This window comes from Periplaneta americana, chromosome 2 (assembly GCF_040183065.1).
Source record: "Periplaneta americana isolate PAMFEO1 chromosome 2, P.americana_PAMFEO1_priV1, whole genome shotgun sequence".
Lineage (NCBI taxonomy): Eukaryota > Metazoa > Arthropoda > Insecta > Blattodea > Blattidae > Periplaneta > Periplaneta americana.
The window spans coordinates 198,655,583-198,677,110 of record NC_091118.1 but is presented as its reverse complement, the minus strand read 5'-3'; the positions used below and the strand labels follow the sequence as shown (position 1 = coordinate 198,677,110).

The window sequence follows — 21,528 nt, the reverse complement described above, 5'->3', positions numbered from 1 at the left end:
CATTGCTGCTGTCAATATAATTAATAAACTCTGTATTAAATGAAGACAAGTTATTTCGTTTTAATTCTTTTGTTATGTGTTGCGGAACGGAAACTTGGTTCTCTATTTTACCATTCGAAAATGAAAATACATGAAGTTATTGTGAGACACTCTTGTGATAGACTTTCGGCAGTCTCGTGTGGCGAGGATAGCAGAAAATGCGTGTAAATTTTTTGTTATAACCTATTAAAATATGGCAGTGCGAGGTTAAACATATCATTGCTAGAATGGTCCAGAAATATTCAGAAAGATTATGAACAGCAATCGAGGTTTGAATTATTCTGAATAAGAATTTTCGGTTATATCTTAGCAGATTTACCTCCAAGAACATCTTTTGCTGGTGGTAATTACAGAAGAGAAATGCTGAAGATTCAATCAATGGTGATTTAGACCTGTAAGTATCAAGTGAACGACTTACAATATATTATTTTGTCAGCTAAAGCTTTTTTTTTTCTCCCACTGCGTATAGACATGCCGTAGACACTTGAGGTAGAAAGTCCTTTCACCGTTGCAGCGTAATATGTCCATGGTACAAAATAGTAAAGGGTTAAACAAGCGCTGAGGTAGTTCCCTTCCCACTTCGCTTTTGCACTTTGAAGTGTCTTACCTCTCATACCAACATAGCTTTGGTGATATTACGAAAGTTTCACGCTAGTGTTCACTCACACTATGCCTTGCATATACGTAGACCTATCTGTGACAGGTTCGGTTAGTTTAGACTTTTGTTATGCCTTGTATATACGAATATCTGCAAGATTTTCAAAGCCTGGCGATTTTTGTTTAGTGATGTTGTTAGTACGGGCTAGCGTAGGTAATGGCGGACTTGGGAACGATGTTACAATATAGAAACTTTGGGTGCTATGCATAGACATTTCGCTAGCCCGCGCTACGAGCGTGCTAAACTAGCCCCGGCTATCGACAGATTACTTGTACAGGATTCATATCATATCGCTAACACTGGTTTATGAATACGAAAAACGTTAGTTCGCTGATAATCCACCGAAAGTCCGCGCTAAGAATATCTATGAATATACGTGTGTGGATAAGCTTCAGGGCTTCTACCGTGTTGTCTTGGTGTTGGTGGCTGACGTTTCGACCGCTCGCAGACTATTTCCTTATCCAACAACTGCTCTGAAGATGACCACAACACAGCGGTCGAAACGTCAGCCACCAACACCAAGACAACGCGGTAGAAGCCCTGAAGCTTATCCACACACCATGTACACCAGCCGCGGAAGCCTACGCGAACACTTATCTATGAATATAGCCCAAAGTCTATTTCATTATTATTTGTCGTGCTTAGGTTACTAACTTTACAGACTAATCACATGATTTTAGGCCTACGTCACTGCATTAGTGTTGTAATCGGAACTCATTGTTTTTATTAGCAATTGTTCACGCAACAATGCAACAACAGAGCCCAAGAAAATTGAACTTTATACGCTTAACACACATTATGTTAATTTTATGTTTCGGTTTTATTTATTGTACCACTTAAGTTCTGTGCCATGGCACAGATAAAAAACTGAGATCTTCATATTTTAGGCGGTTTTGAATTGGAAATGCAACAGACATCACGCCTTTCACTCGATCGTTCTCCTTACTCTCGCCAGCTGGCTGTTGCATCGCTCCAGTGACCCGGCTGTCCGCGCGACTAGCGATCAGTTGGCAGTGACTAGCCGTCGCGTCGAGGCGAGATGAGTCCCGGAGTCAGGCGTTATGGTGAGTCAATCTTGTCTTACCTGTCAAATTCGCCGCAGATCTCCCGGGTTTTGGTGTCGGAAAGTCAACCAACTAAACAGTACTCCCCATAACTCTTACGGATGTGAGTTGTTGCGCTTGTACGAAATTCACGAAATGTTTATGAATTGGAAGATTACTTTCATGTTTGGTTTTGTTGTCACAATATAAAACAATATTTTTTTTCTTAAGTTAAGTCAGCTTTGTTAAACTTGAGTGCTATTCATAAACATTTCGCTAGCCCTCGCTACGAGCGTGCTAAACTAGCCCCGGCTATCGACTGGTAACTTGTACAGGATCCATATCATATCATATCGCTAACACTGGTTTATGAATACGAAAAACGTTAGTTCGCTAATCCTCCACCGGAAGCCCGCGCTAAGAATGTCTATGAATATGGCCCAGGACAGTATTTAAAACAACTGTCTTTTAGAACGATTTATTTTACCTGTCCGTCGTGATTTTACATGAAATTTCATTTACATCCTAGTTGAATTGAGACATTATTTGAGTGAGGGTGTGAATTGAATGTGGATTGTAAAGTAAAGCGAATCCATTATATACTAAATAATTACGAACATGTTTAAGTATGTGCATATAAAGTAGAGCCTATTGTTTCTGAAACATAAACAAATCTAAAGAAAAATGTCCTACAATCAAAATAATTTATATTCAGTTTTGTTTACAAGTACATGTATTTGAATATATCACCCTGTTACATTACTCACTTTTATTGCTTACTTAAGTAGAACATTTGAAAGTATAGCTCTGAAATTTTCAGTTAAAATTGAAATGCCGCGTTCAATTAATGAATGCATCGAAACTGACATAATTTCCTCGTAAGTTTTACGCGTTTCGTAAATATTCAATTCCTTTATCAAGTTGCAAATGTAGCGTTATTACTGTTTGTACAGGGTGATTCACGAGGATTTACTGTCCCTTACGGAGCTTATTTCCGAAGTCATTCTGAGCAAAAAATGTCATATAAACATTTGTCCTAATCTCAATATTTTCAGAGGTACACTAATTTGAAGTTGTTTGTAAAATATCATTATTCTTGAGTTTTAAGGGTAAAATAATATTACAGATAAAGAATGAACTATTCAGGGATATTATTTCTTTAATTAGCTAGTATTCTGAAGCTAAAAGTGTGTTGTGAGTTCCATAGTTGCTTCGTACAGATTTTCTTTTTCGATTTTTAACTACAAAATTACATTTTCTTCCGAATTTATCACAACAATTTTTACAAATCACGCAACTCTTGTAAATTCTTCAAGACTGTACATTAGGATGCAGAATTAAACTACAAAGAATCAAGATCCTAAAGTAGTATGCTTTTAACAATTTTTGTGATAAGTGCGTAAGAATTATGTCATTTTTAGTTAGAAATTGGAAAAATAAAATCTCTACAAGCAATTAACAACACAATATTAGCTTCAGAACACTAGCCAATTAAAGAAATGACATTTCTGAATAGTTCATTATCTATTTGTAATATTTTTTTTTACCCGTAAAACTAAAAAAAAAAAGGTATTTTACCAACATCGTCAAATTAATGTAACTTTGAAAATATTGAGATTAGGACAAATGTTTATAGGAAATTTTTTGCTCAGAATGTCTTCGGAAATAAGATCCGTAAGGGACGGTAAATTCTCGTGAATCACCCTGTATTCTGAGCTATTTTTCATACATACATACAGGATGGAAGTGATATAACTGTCCAGGTTGAAGGAGGCAATAGAATGCATTAAAATAAATAAAAAACCTATTATGCGTTTTGTAATTAACCGCATGGTTAACTAGAAAATTTGGTTGAAAGTCTGCGTATTTTGGCAACAGCGCTTCGCCGGCTCCCGTACGAAAGCACACGCTCTCGGTCTGAACAGCAGAGTTCTGTCCCTTACAGCCGAGCCGTTCTTATTTCCGGCAGCATATCACACGACAGCTGACTCGCTGCTTCACTGGCAGTGGTTGTCGTCAAGGTTACGCAGACGACATACCGCTTCCCGATCACGGTGGATGTTAGTGTGTTGTTAAGTCTACCCTTGTACTCTTAACGAAATTTTAACACATGTCCATTCTTAAACATCGAACGAAAAATTATTTCCTACGATAAATAATTAGTAATATATGCATATATAATATTATTATTGTTGATTGTGAATTAAATCCTAGCATCCCAGAATACACTTGTACTTCTCCTGCATTCGTATAGCGTCATCGCGATAGTTTACATTACGTCAGCGTCTCCACTCGCCTCGGTCGAGTTACACTATGTTCACAAAATTGGACAATAAACTAATATTTTGTCCTCGAGGAGAAGATCTCGTAAAGCAGAAACATACACAGGGTGATTCATAAGTAACTGTAAAAACTTTGTGGATGTAATCTATAGGTAAATACAACTTTTCCCGCAAATCCTTACTTTCAGAGTTATGATGCATAGTGCCATATGTTGCCAGGCATAAAAAACATGGGCCAGTAAAGCCTTCGGCTGTGTCACGTTCGCATACATAGCGACTGCAGTAGATGTTTCTTATTCTTACACCCCACTACAGTTGATTCCGATCTGATAGGACTTTGTTTACTGTACGTAGGTATATTTAATTGTATGGCACTGTTGCAGTTCCTACTATCACCACGTCCTGTAGGTACAAATTCATTTTGTCGTTAGTTCAGTAGGCTTCAGTTATGTACGGTACGATAGATCGTGCAACACCAGTTGCTTGGCCAGCCAGATCACCAGACTTCTACCTTTGGCGTCATCTGAAGGCGCTCGTTTATGCCACTCAAATTCCGAACATAGCATAACTACAGCAGTGATATCAAAATAGCTATGAAACAGTTCGGAATGAGTTGAAGGGGATCTGTAAAATTCCAATATCAGTACATACCTACGTACAGTAAACGAAGTCCTATCAGGTCAAAATCAACTGGTGTGGGGTGTACGAATAACAAAAATCTATCGCAGTCACTATGTAGGCGAGCATTACACATCCGAAGGCTTTACTGGTACATATTTTTTGATACCTAGCAAGATAGGACATTTTGCATCATAACTCTGAAAGTAAGGATTTGCGGGAAAAGTTGTATAGAACATTTTAGTTTTAGTTTTACCTCTACATTACACCCACAAAGATTTTACAGGTATTTATGAATCACCCTGTATAAAACCTTTGTCTATTTTGAGGAAATATTTTTAGACCACCTCTGTGTTGTAGGAGTCAGCATGGTCTTTTACGCAGAGGGCTCGGTTTCGATTCCCGGTTGGGTTGAATTTCCTGGTTGAGTTTTTTTTTATGATTTTCCCTTATCCGTAAGGCAAATGCTAGGAAATTCGGGCCACAACATCCCTGAATATCACCGCTTCATTCATCACAAAAATCATATTCAGTAATAACATAGTAATATATCTACAGACGGCATCTAGATCTTCTTCTTCTTCTTCTTCTTCTTCTTCTTCTTCTTCTTCAGTAGGTGCTATAACTTCGTCGAAGTTTTGACTTCATTTAATTTACACCATTCTTTTCTGTTATGAATAAGATTTGGCCAATTCTTTACATTCATTGTTTTCAAATCGTTGGTATGTTTTCCTTCCATCTACGTTTTGGTCTTCCTTTTGCTCTTGTACTGATGGGGTTCCATTTATATATTTTCTTAACTGTTTTTCCTTCGTCCATACGATTAATATGACCAAACCATGCCATCATTTGCGCTTTAATATAGTTTACTATGTGTTGGTTTTGTGTTAAAATATTTAACTCTTTATTATTTATAATTCTCCACTCATCGTTTGCATCTTTTATTGGGCCAAATATCCTTCGTAATATTTTCCTTTCAAAAACCAGGAGCTTTTGCTTAGACAATTCAGTTAGAGTCCAGGTTTCACTTGCATATGTTACAATTGGTCTTATTACTGTTAAATATAGTCTTAATTTTGCTTGTTTAGATGCGTATTTGCTTTTGAATAGGTTGAGATTTGCAAAGTATGCTTTATTTGCCATAACAATTCTATTGTTTATTTCTTCCAGCATCTAGATCACAACAATAAAACCAGTCTCAACAATAATACACAGGCCATCGGATTTCATCCAAAATCTTAACTCGCGATATGACCAGAGGTGTTAAAGCGAGTATAAATAACGGCAAAAAAAAAAAAAAAAAATTAAAAATACATTTTTTTTTGTTCGCCTATAAATTTACAGGTATGAGTTCTTAGTTATCGACATATTTGTTCGAAGTTATCATACATACAGTATGTTACATGAGCTTTGTAATGGTAGAAAATTAACAAAGGAAGGAAAGGAAAAATAGTCTTTTAAAATACTATACATATGAAATAAAAAACATATTTTATTTACTAATGGCGGGTACATGACTGTTCGTCATTCACTCTGTTTTGTTGTTAGGAATACGTCCCCAAAATATTTCCGGTTTAGTCAACGTCTGGTAGCTGTTATTCGTGCTAATGGCTTGCATACAAAATGCTGAAAATACATTATAGAGATCTATTATATGCATTAATATAATGTGCCAATACTTTTTTTTTTAAATCGGAAAATGGATTTTCTTTTGAATATAATTATTTTGTGTTGTGATTTCTGTGAAAGATTTTTAATTTTACATTACTACATATTAAAGAATAAACATTTAATTTTCTTAAACTTGCCCTTCATACAGATCTTATAGGGAAAACATTGAGTGTGCCAATAACTTTTGGTGTCAGTGTATAGAGCAGAAGAGAACCTTAAATCCTAAAGGCACAACCGTAGACTATTTATTTCTCATTCAGTATTTTCGCGGACAAATTCAATTCTGAACCTGCGATTGTGTCATTAATAGGCTTCGAGACTTCGGACCCAATAGAGCAGTTCTGTGGGAAATGAGCTTAACGGCGTACTGAGTAAAGTGGTAAAGCGTACAGTGGGTGGGGGTACTGTAGAATGAATGGCAATAAATATGCAAAGGAAAACGCTCTGGATTTGAAGGTTCTGACGAATAATTTGGTTTTTATACAAACTCATTTTCAAACTGTGTCTGAAACTATTACACGGTTAGAAAAGTCAGACCAAGAGATGCCGGAAACCCTCAAATTAGTTGAGGAAATGACACCGAGATTTAATGAGACACCAAGTACACCGGTTACTGAATGTGTAAAACAGAAGTGGAAATCAATTTTAAGTAAAAATAACGGATATGGAACATTGTGTAATGTAAACAGCAAATTAGTGGACATAGTCACCCGAGAATAAAGGACTATCTCTTAGAGACTGCAGTGATCTTAGGTTTTTTCGTTTTGCTCCTACAGCACAAACTGTGTTTGGCAGGTAACCGAAAAAGATTTACGTTTGAGACACTGAAAATGTATCTTGTAGTACATTGCAATTCGGTACTGTAACTGCACTTCCTAAATACGATCAATAGGATAAATTAAGAAATTAAAATTGCTACATGTTTATTTCCACCATTAACACTGTGTATAATTAAACACAAATGCGTCCACACCTGTGGAGTAACGGTCAGCGCGTCTGGCCGCGAAACCAGGTGGCCCGGGTTCGAATCCCGGTCGAGGCAAGTTACCTGGTTGAGGTTTTTTCCGGGTTTTTTCCTGAACCCAATACGAGCAAATACTGGGTAACTTTCGGTGCTGGACCCCGGACTCATTTCACCGGCATTATCATCATTTCATTCAGACTCTAAATAACCTTGATGTTATACAGCGTCGTAAAATAACCCAATAAAAAAAATAAAACACAAATGCTTATAAAAGACAGGAGAATAAATGCTTTTCACATTCTTTTTACATTGTTATTGTGTAATGCATATTTACTTTCAGAATGTACATATATGTGTGCTTCCCCATACTACCGTACTCTACTCTAAACCTGAACACATCTCTATCTACCTGCAGCGAGTCAGCAACCTATAGTACATGCACAGTAAACTTATTGTATCGGGTCCCAAGTCTCGAAGCCTGGTCAGTAATAAGCATCCAAACACACACATGAAGCTCATTTATTAACAAACGTAATGAAAACCTTCAGGGTGTGAACGGATTACTACTGATGAAATAAGTTGAGAAATAAGAGGAACACTGTTTAGGAACGGGATTCTGTAAATAAAATAAGTTCAGCTCTCTTTAGTAGATATATAGATAATGTACTCTAGAATTAGAAAAATTCGGGCCACAGTTTGGGAAACAAGGATTTGTAAACTACGACAACTTCGTTAATGAGTTATCTGATTCTAGAATAGTCCAGATATAATTACAGTTTTTCATGGTATTGTATCTTGAAACAAACCATGACAACTTTCTTCATTTCCCCACTCTCACATGCTCGTTGCATGTCTCTGCATTCTGAATATCACATGCAGTTACAGTAATAGTATTAAATAACGCAACTTGTTTTAATTACAAAATGTGTAAACACGTATGGAATGCGCTATTTATTTATTTAAGTAGCTAGCTAGTGAGTATAAATTACATTTATAAAACAAAAATGTTTCTAGCCACTACCGTAAGAGCCAGGCTCGTGTACTGTGTGGTCTTAGTCAATAATGTAACATAAAATTTACAAGAACAGTTCACTAAATACAGTAAGTAACTTAAGGAGACACTCAACTTAAAAATTGGAGAAAAAGTGTCATAGAAATGAAAAATTAAATTTCTACACTAATTTACGCGACAGAACTAAATCAATACGCAGAATTTTTCCCCTATTCATTGAGAAGTCACAGTCAAATGGACAAAGCCAAAAAATAAAAAAGATAATTACAAGTGATATTTCAATTAATGATTGATTAAAAATTGAAATATTTTTTTATTTTGAAAAGTATTGGATATAATGATCTGAGATTTTGCATGTTACTTTCCATGTGTATATTAAACTTTTTCTCCAAATTTGAAAAAGATTGGTCAAATAGGAAAAAAGTTCCAAAATATAGTTGAGTGTCCCCTTAATTCAAACAATAAATACAACACAAGAGCAAGAATAAAGAAGAAAGAGAAAAAGAGAGAAAAATACAGATATAAATTGACAATCCGACAATCAATAAAAACATGAATATAGTCGACAGAAATAAAAGGTAAAAAAATACATTTGTTAATATTATATATCATGGATATTTTTACAAATTTCTCTTTTAAAAGCTTCAATTTTAAAATATTTCAAATTTGGAAAATGGTTTGTAATTTTATTATAAAGTCTTGGGCCGAAACTAGCACCATGTTTAAGAGCTGAACTTGTATGTCATTTAGGCTCAATTAATGGGAAAGTAGACTTTCGTCTTCGAATACGATTAGATTTATGTTTTATTTGATTTCTGTGGTAATAAATTAGTAAACTATATTTATAAATTTCTTCAATAGGCAATACATTAAAATCTGTATAAATTAAATTTGTTGCGTAATCCATATTTTTGGTCAGACAAATTTGTATTAATCTTCTGTATAATAAAATTAATGGATTAAGTACAGATGATGCTACTCCACCCCAAGTTATTATACCATATTGTATTAATATTCCTATTAGTAGGAAAATATTATTCTTGGTAGTATTTACCGATTTTTTCTTTATTATTTATTCGTTCGTTTATTGTTTATTTATCTGTCTGTCTAGCTGCTTACCTACCTACGTACCTTCCTATTTACAGAGCGAGCTGGCTCATGCGTTCCATGCGCATTCGGGAGGTCTGCGGTTCAAATTCCCGAACCGACCAACTTGACTATGGTTTTTCCTTGGTTTTCCACAGTTACTTAGGCAAATGTCGGGTTGGAATTTTCATTGCCACTGTTCATCCTCTTTCCTGTAGAAAAATAATTAAGATTTCATATCATATCATTCATCTTCATCTTCAAAATCTCATTCCATAGGCATATTCAGGTCATGACGCAAGTCTTCATCCGCTTGTGGAAGAGACGTTCTCTCCGAAACCGTCTCTGGGTTCCAAACCATCCGCAACATCTCTGCTAGGATTCATTCCTCAAGAACACTTCCAAGGGCGCTTCGACACCTTGGAAGAGCTGTCGGAATGGATCCTGTGCCGCTGCTTGGTTACCTTGGTGGTATAAACTTAGGGCGGGGGTGTGTAGGGAGTTCATTGAGTGAGCGGGTGGGAGTTTCATGCGGCCATTGGGCTGGTACACCTCATTCATACCATAATTCGGGGTGCACAGTAGGCCTCAGTCTGACCGACATGCTGAAGGGTCGTCTCTAACCCGTCCCTAGCCACCATTCCCTAACCATTGACCTATCTCTTTATTTATGTAATCTTTTATGTGTTTGAAAATGAAATGAAAAACTCACTTTCAGGAATAACATTTACGCATTTTTAGGTTATAATATTAATTGAAATATATCAATACCGGTATATTTTTAGGAATATATGCAAATACCTTGTGTGTTTTTCTGGGTGTAGGACATACAGATTTAATATTTCCCATGAGAAACTTGTGTATAAAACCAACGAAGAAATAACTTAATCAGTGGGCCATGTTTAGAAATTAGCAGGCTTTGACAGTTTGTAAAACAGAGCACATCATGATCATACTTGGACTTAGCAACAGTAAATTATGTTCTCTTGTTTTACAAATTGCCAAAGCTTGCGAATTTCTGAACATAGCCCACTAGTTAATTCTTTATCGTTTTTGTACATATTTTCCTTATGTCAATATTATACTCAGAAAAACACATGGTATTGACTATTTCACTAATGGCATTTATGAAATTTAAGAATCTGTTGAATTTCAGCCAAACTGAGCCATCTATCGTCGTTTTAAATTATGGCTTTTGTTTTATTACTATTGCTTGTCAACTATTTCTCCATAGATAGATAATGTAGAAGGCCATGGCGACTGTATTGCTATTAACTTAATAAAATAACACCAACAGTCTCAAAAAGAAATAAAGCAGTGCTTTGGAATAAATATCGAGAATTCTGTGTTGAAATAAATTACAGTATTATTCACGAAACATCAAGCAATAAGAAACTGCTTTTATACTGCCCATAAAATGTATTTAATAAAAGTAGGGCCTATCTAGTTCAGAATAAAATTTATCTCAAATATGTGTCTAATTTTAATGTTTTATTAATCCCAGCTTATTGTCAAAATGTCCGCCGTTATGGTTAAGTGAGAGCACATGCGCTTCCCACCAAGCGATCCATGGTTCTATTTCCGTTCTATTCCACGGGACTGGCTATTTATCTTTTGTCTTGTATTTGTCCCAAGACATTTCTGCGTTGGCCTACATCATGCTGATCACACGGTCAGGGAGACCTGTCATGTGAAAGAGTCCACTTTTGGTCCAAAGAAATGGCCAAAATATCTACGATGTTGTAGCGCCTCAAGATAAAGACTGTCAAATACTGAGAGGATAAAAAGAAAAGAGGGAATACTCCAGGTAAATATGCTTGAAATCGGTGCGACGGATATGACGTCAAACTACACCTTTTACGCCCCATAATCCACCGCGAAATACCGCCAATTGCCATATATTAAATTTCTACTATCGGTTTCGGTCATACGTAAACGGATTAGAATGGATGTGGAGGTAACAGGAATATTAACAGATTATTATATCAACGTACATTTTATTGTATATTTGTTATAAGTATTATGGTTGTGACATGGACTGAACATTTCATTTCCACATTCTTTCTTTTATCAAGAAGGATGTTGGCATTCCTTCATATGTTAAAGCATAGGGGGACATATCAACGGACATATTCTACAGTTGAGCCGAACAGAATATTAGCTTATTTATAAAAAAAATAACACCTTCTGAACTTGACTACATTTTTAAAATATTCACAACAACACGAAACAATTTGTAATCGTGATAATACGAACAAAACAGCTGATAAACACACCGGAAAAAGAGATGAGCTATGGGTAATTTGACGGCCAGACTAGTACACCTTTTTGGTTCCACCATTTCAAGCTTATGGCCCGGGATTGGTCAAATATTTATCTATGAACTCTGTATTGCAGGAGGCCAAGATCATAACATCCAATAAAATGAAAGGTGGCGCATTTGCAGTTTATTTTTTTTTTAATTTGTAGTGAACTAACAATGTTTTATTGCAACTAATGTGTTACATAACACTGTTGGAAACGTGTCTTGGTTTTTATTTTCTAAAAAGAATGTCCTCCAGATGTTCACCAGCCTCACTAAGAAAATGCAATAACTGTGTAATTAGGTTATATCATCGTGTATAAATGTGCTATTTAGATTAAATATCGACGTTAACAGATGAATAAAAATAAAGCGTTCATTAATGTCGCTGACTTCATAATCACATCTTACATTGTCACTAACAGAGATGTTTTCCATGATAAAAGTAATGGTTAATATAGACTATCAGAAAGGATGCTTAGAGAAACCACGACTATGACGTAGGTATGTATATTTGAGAATGATTGTATAGAATTTGATATGAGGTTTCAAAACAACAGTATTTGATATAATTATATAGTCGTATAAGATCGGAAGAAGTTGATCCCATATAATGTTGCAACTGTCACGATGGGAAAAGATAATACGCGCTCACGGAAATGCAACACATCTGTGGCGTAGGAATTGCGAACAAGTGACAGACTACAAGCTACTTTCTACAATTGTGACAGCGTGATCGAAGGTGGGGCGTTGAACCTGTCCACATCTATTGCGTCCAATATGTTTAAAATATACTATGCAATTCATAAAAGTCTACAAAATTATCTTAACCAATTTATCTGAAACATTTCCGTGTCTAGTTCATCTTACCTGAAGTATGTCTTCGTTTCCTTCTCATACGTGCACAGCTAAAGGTTGATGATTTCTTACCAAAGAATTCGGATTGGAAATTTCTTGAAGATTTGTGGCGAACTGTACAGTTTTAAGGCATATTTTTCAAAACTACTTTGACTTCACAGCAGTTGTAATTTTACAGTTGCTCCATTATCACCTTATTATATATATTCGACTCTGATAGTGGTAATATGTGTATGTATGTGTGTGTATCCAGTGCCTATTTCACTTGCGTGATTTGGGTTCCGCATATTGCGGATAGATGGCAGGACTGTGACACATTTTTCAAGTTGCACACCACTTCTGCTGGCCGCGCTGTGCATGGAGAGTTATGTCGTGTACTAGGGTGAGACTATGTGTAAGTGTTCGTGTAAGTGTAGTGTAGACAATGGGCGAGGATGATGAAGATGAAGATGGGAGAAGAGGAAACCCAGTGCCGGCACTTAGCCTACTTCAATCGAATAGTACCAAGAGGGCTACCAGGCTTAACGTTCCCGTCCGACGGACGAATCACTATCAACAGTGATGTTTTCTCTTTATATGCACTGCGGAGAGATTTGGGATTTATCCCAGGCATATTGGTGCTCACTGTCACCTCTCTTAAGGTTGACGCTCACTGGCACGAACCGACCGGAACGGAACGAACCGGAAATATTCTGCGAGAGACGTATGCATGTATTTTAAACGGCAAACGCTCACTTGTCCGAACGGAAGCGACAGGCTGCCGGTCCTGATGGACAGGGTTCTCGCGACACGACCCTAGCGGAATTTCCGATGACGATCGTCAGCATTCGTATGTCTTCGCTGGTCTTCGGAGAAAAGTGTGTTGGCTGTTCTCAGTACTTTCCCACTCAACATGTGCTGGTGCGTTGTCCAGATAGATTATTCTTAAAATGGGTGATGAAAAGTTAATTTTAACAGTGCTAATCGCGCTTCTGTGCTGATTGGCCTTCGAAATGTGATGTTTCCCTTCATTATTTCAGATGCTAATAACAGATGAAGTTTTAAACATTTTTCTTCGCTCATACGAAAGTACTAAAAAAACCATTACTCGATCTTTACACAAATGTGGGCAAAGATGGTTAAATTAATCAAAACATTTTTTTATATTGTTATGACTAGAGCCCGGATTGTATGTAATTACATATTCCGTTCCTACATATGTAGCTATAAGGAAAGCTAAAAGTCCGAGAATCGTATTAAATTTAAATATACAGAATAAAGAATATAATTACAAACAAACAAGACAAATACTATAGAAATAAAATAATACAATCAATATAAAAAAGGAGATACAGTAGTATTAACAAAATTTGAGACCTTATGAGCAGCGCTCGTGTTCGGTCGCAGTGAAGATAAAATATTAATAGGCCTATAAGAGAATATAAAATAAAATAGGAAATAGAATTAAAATTACAGTTACAGAAATTATATAATACAATATTAATATAAGAGAAATATAGAAAAGAATAATAAAAATAAATAAGTAAAATAAAATAGGAACTAAAATTTAAATTACAGCGGGAATGGAATTATATAATATAATATTAACACTAGAGAAGAATAATATCGCACGTGAAAAGTAGGACAAAATATATATATATATATATATATATATATATATATATATATATATATATATTTCAAAATTATAGAATACAAATATAATACAGGTTGATTAATTCATACTCATAGGCTATAAATTTATTTAATCGAATTGAAGATATTAACACGTTTCTAATTTTCTTGTTATATGTTAGTGGGTTACATGTTAAAAGTTCTGGGTGTAATTTAGTTAAAGCATTGTACAACCGAGGGCCAAAATTAATGCTATGCTTTAGACCAGCAGATGTGAGACATTTAGGTTCTATAAATGTTGAATTAATATTTCGTCTTGTGTCATAATTATGTGTCTGTAATACAAACTTATTACGATTTTTATGATAAAATTTTAACAGCGTATACTTATAAATTTGTTCAATATTAAATGCATTAAATTCAGAATAAATTAATTTAGTTGGATAATCGAAACGTTTCTTCAAACAAATTTTAATTATTCGTTTTTGTAGTAAATTTAACGAACTAAGATTTATGTTTGTACTTCCACCCCAAACAATTATACCATATTGAATGGTAGACTGAATAATGGCCAAATAAACATTTCGTAGAACTCTAATAGGTAAGTAGCATCGAAGATTAACGAAAGGGATCATTATTCCGAAGTTTTAAATGTTTTTACATATTTTGGTGCATAATAAATACTTTGGCATATATTATATATTTTAAAATATTTTGAAGGATATTGCATATTTTGAAAGAATATATACATTTTTTCACTAATTTTCTCTCTACGTAATGCTTAAGTTATTTTTTAAAATTGTTTATAAAGCTTATCCCTTCGTCTCTAGTGCATAAATATAATTTGATAATTGAAAATAATAGCGTATTCTGTCAAAAAATGGACATCTCTTTGTAATGCTAATAGTTTGTAGGCGATATCCCTTGAGAAGTAACGGTAAAGTAGGTATAAATACCAATGCGAATGGTAGTAGTGAAGGAAAGAATGAAAATTACCCTGTGGGTATGACCGTTTCGCACAAACACCCCCCATCAGTTGCTCTAAAAGAAAACAATAGTTTTTTCTGTTTTTTTTTTTTAAGAAAATTTATTTTGACATCAGGTAATACAAGTAGCAAGCCTACTGCCATTCGCATCCAAGTTAAAAGACTGGATTTCAATTGACGATTCCTTTACTAAAATGGTAAAATCGTGCAGTCCAAAGTGTGTGACAAACGCATTGGGTGCTCCATGAAGTCACAATTAGAATAGCATTTAAAAATTGGACTTCATGTGAGAAATCAAAAACGTGCTCCGTCGAAAAGAAAAAGTTCTTCTTACACAAGTGGTGCTGAAACACTCGTCTTCTACAAGTGAATTTAATAAAAATTTGTGCATGGCAATGGTTGCTGCAAACATATACAGTGGTATAAACTTGGAGTTCCAAAGTTCCAAGCATTCCTACGCAAATACTGCAACTTCAATATTTCGCATGAATCAACACTCCGGAAAAAATATTTGAACTCCTGCTACATTGACACAATGGAAACGATTAGAGATAGACTTGATGATTCCTACGTATGGGTTGCCGTTGACGAGACGATCAATAACCACAGAAAATATGTAAAAATATTTAATTATTAATTGCGCCTCCAAACAATAAGGTTCAATCACACGTGCACCTGTAATTTTTATTAGTGTGCAAAAATACATCTAATAAAGCTTAGATTTTAAATTACCAACGTTTTTTAATTTATTACATATTTATCTACATACTTCGTCATTTTTAGCTTCATATTTATGTAGTCTACATAGTTCTCATTTTCACATTACATAAAATCCGGGCTCTAGTTATGGACCCATATTTTCTTTTTTCTTTTCTTCCTCATAAGCTAAAGACTCAGTAAAATAAAATAATCTTCGGAACTACTATCCCACTCCATGTATAAACCAGACTACCTGTCGACTGGTACCGGAATATTCCGATAAGTGAGCGTCAGAGCTTCCGCGGAAGACGGACTGCTGTAGATTTCCGTTCCGGTCGGTTCGTGCCAGTGAGCGTCAACCTTTAGTCACGAGGTAGAAATTTTACAAGAAAATATCTAGCCCTGCTGGAAATCGAACCTGGACCGACTAGCCTGGAGGTAGACATGCTACCATAGAGATAACTCAGCGGACATAATGTTAGAAGTCTGTGTGATATATCTTGTCTCACTGTGAAAAGAGAGAGAAAGGAGATATGTCTTACTTCGTCTGTGTTGTTATGGCGATGGGAGAGTGGAGCGGTGCCGTCCATCCATCCAGAGACGGAAGGGACTAGTTGATTTCTGTAGCGCAAAATAAAATAACAAAATACCTATCTTCGTACTGTGTAGTTCCGTCACTGAGCTTGTCTTTCAAGAAACTGAGTTCCGGCAGCCTGTACAATAACAAGGTTTTGAAAGGAATCCTGAAAATTTACAACCCTCCTATAATCTCCACCCTTATTTGAAGGGACTTGGTTTTATTGCTACTGAGACAAGATAAACCTTACCAGGTAGAATGTTGAGACTTCAAATTTCCACGGAGACAGTGTGTTACAGAAACTGATGCACACTGATGACACCCTGAACCCACTGCCAAAACTCTTGCGACAGCTGTATGGCTGTACTTCACAGCAGTGATATATTCAATCCGTGGAATCCAAATATGTTTTATGCCCTTCCGAAAATGTAACAATTCATACCTAATACGTAATCGAACTTCCTTAATTTTCTCAGTAGCCTATTTTGATGTCCAAGTTAATAGGAAGTTAACATCTGTTAGTAATGCAAAAGCTGTTTTTATATCTGTAATAAAAGTGGACCTATTTTACACACGTTAAGGATACCTTGCATAATCAAATATGCGGGCCGCCTGAGTCTGTTGATCTTATTTTTACCTATTTTTACATAAGGTAAAGACCATTGTTTTAGAGAAATCGTGTAAGGAGTATAATAAAATTCTAACATAGTGGTCGGCATTGTTTGGCTCGTGAGTGAACCCCTTAATACACAAGCATTATAAGGGGTAAGGCATTATCTCCCTCCCCTTAGCCGTCACTTGGTCATTCAATGTTAAGCAGTTTGGGTTGCTTTAAGAAATTTTTTTCTTTATTGGTTTAGATTTTTAATTTTGTAATATATTTTTTGCTTACACTTATTTGTTTGTAATTTTATTTTTTTATCAAATCCCTCCTACCCTCCCCTTTACTGTGTATTGCGGACTACATTTTATATGACGTAATCTTTGTCAACCACTGCTCTAACCGATGCAAGTTCTGTATCATGTTTTTCGGTTGCTTCAGTTACAGTGGCAGCTGATGGAAGAGGGGTGTCTCAGAGACGCCGCCCTTCCTGTTGAAAGACAAATAATTTAAAACAGTGCTTTTGTTTCATTTGCACGGTGAGTTTAATTTTGTTACTCGATTTGCTGTATTTATTCAGTGAATGGCTTGACAATTTAAATATCAATTTTTATTCTCGACATTTTTTAGTGACTAAACTTTACGAACCGACTCTGATACATTTTTAAATCAACTTGGCTACATATTGACATAGACATCACTATAAATTATTTCACGCTTAGGTTTCAATCCCACTTAGGCTGGTTATCTGTTGGGTTTCTTTTTGCGAGTTTTTTCCAACTGTAAGGCGAATGTTATGTAATCACATTGCGAATCTTTGGCGACATCTTGCGAAATACTATATTCCTATCGCCATTTCTACCGACGGTAAGTAACCTAGTAAGCCTAGTTGGTAGAGATTCGTTGAATAAGAAACTAAACAAATCATGTGTATAGGTAATGTGATAAAATACTGATACGTTGTATTATCAAAGCAGCCCGGGTTCGATCCCCGGCCAGGTCTGCGTGAAATTTGTGATTAACAAAATAGACATTGCACAGGTTTTTTCTTGGGGTACTCTCACTTCCCTCTTTTATTCCACCAACACACTCCACCTCCCCTCTCATTTCACCTATCAACAGTAAGAGTAAAAATAGACTGGGGTGATGTCTGGAGGTAGTACGGGTTTCTCATGCTGATCTAAGTTCTAAGGGTTTGAGGCTCTGGGTTCGGGCTCGTCAGTAGTTGATGGGTCTTACCTGCAGGGCTCAGGAAGGATGGCCCGCCTGTCGGCGTCGGATGCACAGCCTAAGTGCAAGGATCCGTTCCGGATTCAGCCCTCGTGAAATCAATCAATATATGTTATCTTACAGTTATGTCATAGTGATTTTGATTATTTTAAGTATAATATGTTTTAGTTTTAATAAAATTTAATTCAATCTAATTTATCGCCACTGTATTTATCAGGGCAGATGTTTGTGCTTTCTTTTATTTGTCTCCCACTGGTCACTGTTGCGAAGGCCAGTGGTTCCCAACCGGTGTGTCCCGCAGCCCCATGCAGTGCGTCGCGAAATTTTGGAATTGAAAAATAAATTTTGTGCGAGATCGTGCGTATTTGCTTGTTTTCCGCACAGAACCAATACGCGGTAAGTGTGAAATACCACATTCAGTATTCCCAACGTAACACACATAACAATTTCCCTCTTCTTACCGCTTAAGCGCGACATTCATTTTACTGCTTTAGGCTTTTAACATATTATTTTTAGAGACGTTGAACATAGTAATAATTGTAAATTGGAAACTTACCACTGCAATTTCACCTAAATTGCACTGTTAATTATTGTTTTTAAATATTTGCAAAAATTAAGTAAAGTCTACTACTCCACGAAACTTATTGCATTCCTGATACAAGTAACATTAAGGAAGCCGTGAAAAAATCAACAAGATTCCAGATGCCGATGTTATTACTGCAATATGTTATATAAATAATATTGTTAAAATATTACAATGAAAAATAAATCATTACATAACCTTACCGTTTGTTTTAAGTTCGCATTTATAGACTGGGGGGAAAAAAAGACAGAAGTATATAACGGCCTGCTGGAGTATAGTAAACACAGAAAACATTTTATAGCAACAATGTTCAAGAAAGATATTTTTGTTTTCCGAAGTTGCCGTCATTAAACAGAAACCAACATGGAGATTTCATTGCAACTAATTAGAAATTCGTCTTTCAGGTATGTAATAAACGATCTTCGCACAAAATAATGTACGATACACGAGCGGTATGTTTGTTTTCATGTTCTCGGAAATTAAAAAGGCTCAACTACGTTTCGCTTTTTCAATCTTTTCCTCGACCATGAAAACGTCAACATACCGCTCTTGTAACGTATATTACTATTATGTCATCTAGAGAGTCTCTTTACAACGCATTTTTTTTTATTTACAACGAAGTCTTGATAAGGTACATTTTATTTTGAGACAGACTTTACCAATGAAACGTGAACACCTCCAACAATGCTCAGTTTAATTTTTCTGCCTGGCGATAATTCGAATAAAAGTAAACACCTGCAACAATGCTTAGTAATTCGTTTCCTGAAATCTTCCCACTAAGTAGTAAACAGAGTTTAGAATCGTCAGAACATACTGGTCAGTTTCAGTAGGCCTATATGCGTGTGAATATGAGCAAATGCTGGGTAACTTTCGGTGTTGGACCCCGGATCATTTCGCCGGCATTATCACCTTCATCTCATACAGGCGCTAAATAACCTAAGCTGTTGATAAAGCGTCGTAAAATAACCTACTAAAATAAATAAAATAAATATATGCGTGTGAAAGGATGATAATGCGACTATTTTTTATATCAAAAGTGCAATATTTAGATTTTATCATGGACAAATTTTTTATTCGAAAAAGACTATATGAATCTAGTTCTGGGTTACATGATTGCAGTGCTAATTCAAATCATGTGTGCGAAAATTCCCTTCTGAGTTCACAAAAACGCACCGCGTTTCGTAAATATAGTAATGGATACTTGAAATATGGTTTTACGTGGCGTGGAGATGAATATCAACAAAATTCCGAGTGTCTTATATGCGGAAATGTTTTGTCAAATTAGTCGGTGGTGCCGAATAAACTAAAAATACATCTCCCCATCCGTTTTAAAGTATTCTACACAGAGTTCTACTACCCTTTCTCTAGAAGAAAAACACTGGTTGCTGTTATTATTATTATTATTATTATTATTATTATTATTATTATTATTATTATTATTATGTAGCACGTATGGGCGAATCCAGAAATGCATATAGAGTGTTAGTTGGGAGGCCTGAGGGAAAAAGACCTTTGGGGAGGTCGAGACGTAGATGGGAAGATAATATTAAAATGGATTTGAAGGAGGTGGGATATGGTGGTAGGGAGTGGATTAATCTTGCACAGGATAGGGACCGATGATGGCGGGCTTACGTGAGGGCGGCAATGAACCTTTGGGTTCCTTAAACGCCAGTAAGTAAGTATTATTATTATGGGCGAATCCAGAGTGTTAGTTGGAAGGCCGGAGGGAAAAAGACCTTTGGGGAGGCCGAGACCTAGATGGGAGGATAATATTAAAATGGATTTGAGGAAGGTGGGATATGGTGGTAGGGAGTGGATTAATCTTGCACAGGATAGGGACCGATGATGGCGGGCTTACGTGAGGGCGGCAATGAACCTTTGGGTTCCTTAAAAGCCATTTGTAAGTATTATTATTATTATTATTATTATTATTATTATTATTATTATTATTATCATCATCATCATACTATTGTTGTTAATAATAATAATAATAATAATAATAATAATAATAATAATAATAATAATAGTAAAAAAACAAACACAAACGATTAGGGAAAACACGGAAATTTTACTTGAAGCAAGTAGAGCGATCGGTTTGGAAGTAAATCCCGAAAAGACAAAGTATATGATTATGTCTCGTGACCAGAATATTGTACGAAATGGAAATATAAAAATTGGAGATTTATCCTTCGAAGAGGTGGAAAAATTCAAATATCTTGGAGCAACAGTAACAAATATAAATGACACTCGGGAGGAAATTAAACACAGAATAAATATGGGAAATGCGTGTTATTATTCGGTTGAGAAGCTCTTATCATCCAGTCTGCTGTCCAAAAATCTGAAAGTTAGAATTTATAAAACAGTTATATTACCGGTTTTTCTGTATGGTTGTGAAACTTGGACTCTCACTCTGAGAGAGGAACATAGGTTCAGGGTGTTTGAGAATAAGGTGCTTAGGAAAATATTTGGGGCTAAGCGGGATGAAGTTACAGGAGAATGGAGAAAGTTACACAACACAGAACTGCACGCATTGTATTCTTCACCTGACATAATTAGGAACATTAAATCCAGACGTTTGAGATGGGCAGGGCATGTAGCACGTATGGGCGAATCCAGAAATGCATATAGAGTGTTAGTTGGGAGACCGGAGGGAAAAAGACCTTTAGGGAGGCCGAGACGTAGATGGGAGGATAATATTAAAATGG

The 21,528-nt window shown here is 35.7% G+C and overlaps 1 protein-coding gene across 5 annotated transcripts in view; it reads left to right on the top strand.

Annotated features, from left to right (window-relative positions):
- Nucleotides 1-1,677: 1,677 nt before the first annotated feature.
- Nucleotides 1,678-21,528, top strand: part of LOC138695021 (uncharacterized) — a 329,089-nt gene continuing 309,238 nt past the window's right edge. For 3 of the 5 annotated variants that reach the window (XM_069819317.1, XM_069819316.1, XM_069819312.1), the window contains exon 1: nucleotides 1,685-1,761. In XM_069819317.1, the coding sequence (XP_069675418.1) occupies nucleotides 1,737-1,761 (25 nt within the window). In that variant the 5' untranslated portion in view covers nucleotides 1,685-1,736. Of the gene's footprint in view, nucleotides 1,762-21,528 lie in introns of all 5 variants that reach the window. The other 2 variants (XM_069819315.1, XM_069819323.1) reach the window with 1 other exon arrangement.